Source organism: Arachis ipaensis, chromosome B03, assembly GCF_000816755.2.
Source record: "Arachis ipaensis cultivar K30076 chromosome B03, Araip1.1, whole genome shotgun sequence".
In the NCBI taxonomy this organism is placed as follows: Eukaryota; Viridiplantae; Streptophyta; class Magnoliopsida; order Fabales; family Fabaceae; genus Arachis; species Arachis ipaensis.
Window position 1 is genome coordinate 6,182,322 of NC_029787.2, and position 6,036 is coordinate 6,188,357.

Genomic DNA, 6,036 nt, shown 5'->3' on the forward strand with positions numbered 1-6,036 from the left:
GACTGTTAGATTTAATTTTTATCTAATAACTTTAGTTATCAACTTCACTGCAGAATTTTCCTCTAATAATAATCTCTTCACTTTTTTCATTCCACACTTCACAACTTTCCACACACTATACCCTCCATGGCTTCCACCACCGCCCTCCCAGCCACCGGTTCCGGTCTCATTGTAAGCTTCGGCGAGATGCTCATCGACTTCGTCCCCACCGTTTCTGGCGTTTCCCTCGCCGAAGCCCCAGGCTTCCTCAAGGCACCCGGCAGCGCTCCTGCCAACGTCGCCATCGCCGTCTCTCGCCTCGGCGGCAAGTCCGCCTTCGTCGGCAAGTCCGCCTTCGTCGGCAAGCGCGGCGATGATGAGTTTGGCCACATGCTCGCCGGAATCCTCAAGGAAAACAACGTCGTCGCAGACGGCATCGCCTTCGTGACACTGCGCGCCGACGGCGAGTGTGAGTTCATGTTCTATGGGAATCCCAGCGCCGATATGCTCCTCAAGCCCGAAGATCTCAATCTCGATCTCATCAGATCTGTATGCAAAAATCTCTCCCTCTCCCTCTCTCTCTTGTCAACTTTCTCGGGAAAGTTTACCTTTTCTTTTCATTTTCCGTTAAAATCCCGAAGCTACAGTGTAAATGGATATTGCTGAGTCGGATACAGTGGGGTCCACGATAGATTTATCATCTATGGTGGTACGCTCAACGTTTTTCGCTAGCCTTTCGATAGATTCATTTTTCTTAAAATTGAAAGTTGAAAAAATATCAGGTGAGGTGGATCACGTGTTTTTTTCTCTGTTTAGCTGTTGTGAGCTATTGCTATTCCATAGAACGCTGATGATGGCTCTGAGAAAATTACATTCGGGTTGGGAGACACTCTCTACCGCATGGATGATGGATCTACTATTTCTTTGAATCAAAAGAGCACGTGTTCGTCACGTGCTACGAGCATATGGGAGAAGGCTGACGTCATCAAGGTGAGTGACAATGAGCTGGAGTTCCTTACCGGCAGCGACAAGATCGACTATGCTTCTGCCCTCTCCCTCTGGCACCCCAACTTGAAGCTTCTCCTTGTCACCCTTGGTGAACATGGTTCCAGATACTACACCAAGGTAATTATAGTATCCACATCCACGGTTTAAAATTTAGAATTTAATGGAATGATAATGTATGTTCCATTTGAAACCAGAAATTCCATGGACAAGTGGATGGTTTTCGTGTTGACACAGTAGATACAACTGGCGCTGGTGATTCCTTTGTTGGCGCTCTACTATGCAAGATTGTCGACGATCATTCCATTCTTGAAGTGAGTGTTAGCTCCCTTAACTATATAATAATAATAAGACTTGACATTGGCTATGTTTGAAGATTGTGACATGTTTTCCTTGTGGATTGCAGGACGAAGCAAGGTTAAGGGACGTAATCAAGTTTGCAAATGCATGTGGGGCAATTACAACTATCAAAAAGGGAGCCATTCCAGCTCTTCCTGCAGAGCATGAAGCCCTTAAGCTCATCAATGGAGCATAGAGACTTCAGGTACATAATAGTGCTAGTAGTGTCTTTTAATTTTTCTTGTATAGGAAGGATTCTCTTTCCATTACATCTCTTTTAGTCACTTTTCTGTTCGACTTGTTTAGCTATCAATGTATTTTGGGATAACCGTCACATTTTCTTTCTTCCAAAAATTTTAGATTAGTCCGTTGACCCACAACACAAAAACAGCCTCGTAACCTTAAAAGGCCAAATTGCGGCATGAGTTTTGGCTGAAACCTGCAATTCTATGGCCACAAAAGTTTACCAACCACTGTTGCGCACCTCACAGATCAAGGTGGTCTTAGACCATCTCCAATAGGGAACTATCTCCACATCAGCTTTTGCGTCATAAACAGTAAATAGGAACTCAAAGCATCTCTCTTCTCCATTAGGAGGAACTAACTTTAGTCCCTGTTGTGGTCTCACTTAATTAATTAATTAAAATACTTGATTATTATAAGGAGATTGAAAATTGAAATTAGAAAGATTTTGGATTTTGAAATGTATTTGGTAGTGTGAAGTTTTGATTTGGAACTTGAGAGTTTGAGGTTTGAGATTGTTGGGTATTTGGAATTTGAGGAAAGTTTTGTAAGTAATTGAAGAAAGAGTTGAGTTGGTTTGGATCCATTCTTTCAAACAAAAAAATAATAATAGCAGAACTTTGATTTCGTAAACTTGGAAGAAGAAGAAGAAGAGTAGTAGAGAGTGTGAGAATAGAAGTGTATCTAAGTGGTATATATAGAGTAACAAAATATTAATTTATTAATAATAACGGTAACATAGTAACGGCTAGTTTCTAACGGCTAATTTTACAATGGCTAGTTTTGCAACGGCTAATTTAATATAATAATATAATTATATAACATTATTAGTTGTTATATTATTACGATATTATTTAATTTTTTTTAAATTAAGTGCCACATGTTAAAATTTTATTGCTTACCATGAAAACAAAGCAAAGTCCTGCTCAGAGGGACTTACTTGCTTTAAAATACGTGCGGAAACTCATATTTATATTACTCCAATGGTAGGGCTTTAACTTTTGTCAGAACGGGTCCTTCATTGGATTGCCGTTGGAGATGCTCTTAGAAGAACCGCAAAACTAAGACTCTTTAAACAAAATTGGACTTAATAATATCAGGGCCGAAAAATTGAAAAACTCCTACTAACAATATTGTTCTTTCTTGTTTACAATTGATCCAATGTCTTTGGTTGCAATTACCATCTTTTTTTGTTGGTGCTTTCTTGTGCAAGATTATGGATGATCAATTCATACTTGAAGTGAGTCAATTCCTAATGCTACCACAATCATAGCTGTCTAAGCTGAATTTGAATCATATGCACTGTAATTATATCTATCAGAAATATATAAACCGAACCAAATCCATATGCACACATACAGAACCAAACCAACCACCATAACAGGTATTGTACGGGGGTAAGAATCTCTATAGTATGGACAATGATCATAATGAAAAAGGAAAAAATTTAATTCAATTCTATGCTACTATGAACAAGACACTAAAATTATAGCATTTCATCAAAATCCAACAGTCCACAAAGCATGTGAACACATACTTCTGTTCTTACTAGAGAAATGTTCTCTATATTCAACTTTTTCCTATACACCAAGCCAACTTATTCTCCTCTACCATAATCCGCTCGGCGTGCGAGGGACGACGATTACATATAACACATCTCCTCTTATTTTCCTCGGAGAAGTATGACCGTTATGAACATACAACTTGTCATCAAATCTAACACTGCACATTAATGAAAACACTACTACTGACCATTGTTGTGGTTTATTTATCTTAGCCTAGATCAGGCACAGTGAAATGCTCATCGTCTATTTCACCTAAGACTTCGATCCTAGGCTTTTTGCTAGACATGTAAGATTTATTAGTGGCTTTAAAAGTGTATGGTGCAAGAGTGCTAGTGTGCGACACAGGAAGCTGAGGAACTTCAGCTGCAGCTAATGTTTCCTGAGGAAACTGTTCACCAAAGATACCAACATCTGCTAGCCATTCCAACTCTCCAAATTCGTCTGCTTGTTTCTGAACATATATAAGAAAAGAATAACAGTAAATTACCAAAAAAGAAAAACATTGATATCATGAAATAATAGCATTGTAGGAATGTCATAATTAAGTGGCTATTCGACTTTGTTTTTCCTTACCATTGCCCTCAGCTAGATAGATGTTGTAATAATAACAGTATTCTTCACTGTTTAAGTACAATTCTCAAATTTAAAAAATTTTCAATCACTGAAGACTTTTAAAAGAACTTTTTTTGTTGAGTTAACATGAATTATGATGATTGGCTACTGCATGGTATTGTCCCAGATGAAAAGTTAAATGAGGTAAACTTATGAGGACATGAAAAGAAATGTTATGTCCTAATATATATAGCAAAATCACTCTTATCATCCTATCTCTTCTATGCAACTAGAATTTCAAAATAAAGCTGCCTTACTTTCTCTGGTGATCCAAACTCTGGTAAATCCAATAGTTGATCAACTGCCCAAAAGCTAGGGGGAGTGAAGCTAGGCGATTGCTGAGAAGGAACTTTCCTTGGAACTTGTTGCGCAGCTGGATTAGATGGTTCCAAGTGGCTTTTCTCATCACTTTTGGAGCAGTCATTAGAACCCAAAGCCACCCGGATTCCAGTAGCGAGAAACCGCTGGTGGTTCGCAGAAAGGCTGCCAGCTAAATGAATTGGTTCGTCGCAATCCTTACAGAAGAGTGCTCTGTCTTCGACACAGAATATGAAAGCTGGCTTATCCTGTAGTTATAAGTAGGAGAACGGAGAGAACACAATTAGCAATATTTATTTTAGTTAACAAGATCATGCACGATGAACAAGTAGCTTTTCATTTGGGATAAAAACCATTTAATTATGCCATTTAGTCAAGCAACATTTTCACCACTCACTCAACAGAAACTATACACTATTTATCAAGATGGTGTTTTCTGTTTTCGTTTCATGTTTTACCACTGCTTCGTAGAGTCCTAAAAACTGAAAACAGAAACAGAAAACAAGAACAAAATCCAAACAAACACTAAGAATTTCACATGTTAACCTTGAGTTTGTTGGGCATAAAATTATGTGAAATCATGTAGTATTTTCTAACAAGCTCACATGAAAAAGTTGCAATGTTTTTAAAAATCAACTAACTTCTTTCAAAAACTTTGCTTTTAATATAAAAAAAAATGCAAGATCTGCATAGGCATAAAGAAATATCAAAGACTTTAGACAGTATAAGCTGTCTGGAATATGGAATCAAATTATAAGTTACAAAATTGCAGTCTCTACCCTGAGATGTGATGAAGTTTTCTTAAATACCATCTACCCAAAAAGATTCTTAATGTAATCTCAAGACTACTACACCAAATCTAATATATTAAATCCTAAGATTTAGATCGAATGTGAACTAAAATGTTGCATGGCCTTATGTTGAATAAGGTTTTCATCTCTCTACAGTTAGCTTATTAAACAAAACACCTAGATTTCCCATTTGCTTCTCATTTCTAAATCCAAATAAACCCAAACTAGGCTTGATCAAACCATCCATCACATGAATTTCTATAAGAACATTTTTACATGATAAAAAGCAAAGGATATACTTAGACATAAAAGAAAAGAAAAGAAAGATGAGGAGGGTACTTGGCAAATATCACATCTTGGAAGCTTGTTAGAGAGACATTGAAGGAGAAGCCTCTGGTGTTTGCTTGCAAGCTTGTTAGCACTATGAACCTCCACATCACATTTTGCACACAGAGCTGCTTCATCTGCACAACAGATCACTGTTGCTGGAACTTTCTCACACACATCACACTGAATTTTCATTGTTTTTGTTACCTCTTTCTTCTTCCCTTCTTCCCTTCTCTTCTCTGATCTGATGCTACCCACAAAAGGGCATAATCCAAATATCAACAATGTGTACGGAACAAAAAAAGATTGGATTTTTATGGAGCCACCAATAACAAAAGACAACTCTCAACTAGTGATGTTAACTTCTTTTTTCTGGGAGTATCTTGAAATACTTATCCCTTTTCTTTTACAAATTTATCCCAAATATGTCTCAATCTATCTATATTTTCATCCTAACCAAACCATATTATAGTAACAAAAGTGTTAATAGAGGTAATTAATGGTGGAAAAAAAGCTATTGGGACAAGTGGAAAAGGAAGTGATTGGAGGAGAATCTAGCAGTTGGTGAAGGTGTTGTGTGTGAATGTGGAGATAAGGATTCTGATCAGATACTTACGTATGAAAATCAAAATCACGGAAGAAAACAAGTCCAAGTGGGGTGCCACCCTTGCCATGTGTGTGGCTATGGAAGTTCTAACCTTTAATTCAGCAAGTTCTTGTGGCCACTAATGATTCTAGATATTTTTCCTTTTTACTACATCTTAAGAAATATTTTTTTCTCTTAAAATAAAATTTAATCTCTATCCTAAACCTTAACTGTGTTTCTACTTTTCTATTTTTTAAAATTTTAATTATTA

The 6,036-nt window shown here is 37.2% G+C and overlaps 1 protein-coding gene and 1 pseudogene across 1 annotated transcript; one reads left to right on the forward strand and one right to left on the reverse strand.

Annotated features, from left to right (window-relative positions):
- LOC107634087 lies at positions 11 to 1,657 on the forward strand (annotated as a pseudogene).
- On the reverse strand, positions 2,995 to 5,760 carry LOC107628980 (B-box zinc finger protein 24). The gene is made up of 3 exons (XM_016331634.2): positions 5,192 to 5,760; positions 4,001 to 4,309; positions 2,995 to 3,582 (listed from the first exon to the last, which is right to left on the reverse strand). The coding sequence occupies exons 1-3, from the start codon at positions 5,372 to 5,374 to the stop codon at positions 3,340 to 3,342; spliced, it is 735 nt and encodes a 244-aa protein (XP_016187120.1). The 5' UTR covers positions 5,375 to 5,760; the 3' UTR covers positions 2,995 to 3,339.

Bases quoted from the DNA above. Each gene is read 5' to 3' on its own strand.
- LOC107628980 (XM_016331634.2), bottom strand. From the start codon at position 5,374: ATGAAAATTCAGTGTGATGTGTGTGAGAAAGTTCCAGCAACAGTGATC. The intron at 4,310-5,191 runs GTACCCTCCTCA...TTATAACTACAG, and splicing joins CAAGATGTGATATTTGCCAA to GATAAGCCAGCTTTCATATT. The intron at 3,583-4,000 runs GTAAGGCAGCTT...ATATATGTTCAG, and splicing joins AGTTTGGATCACCAGAGAAA to AAACAAGCAGACGAATTTGG.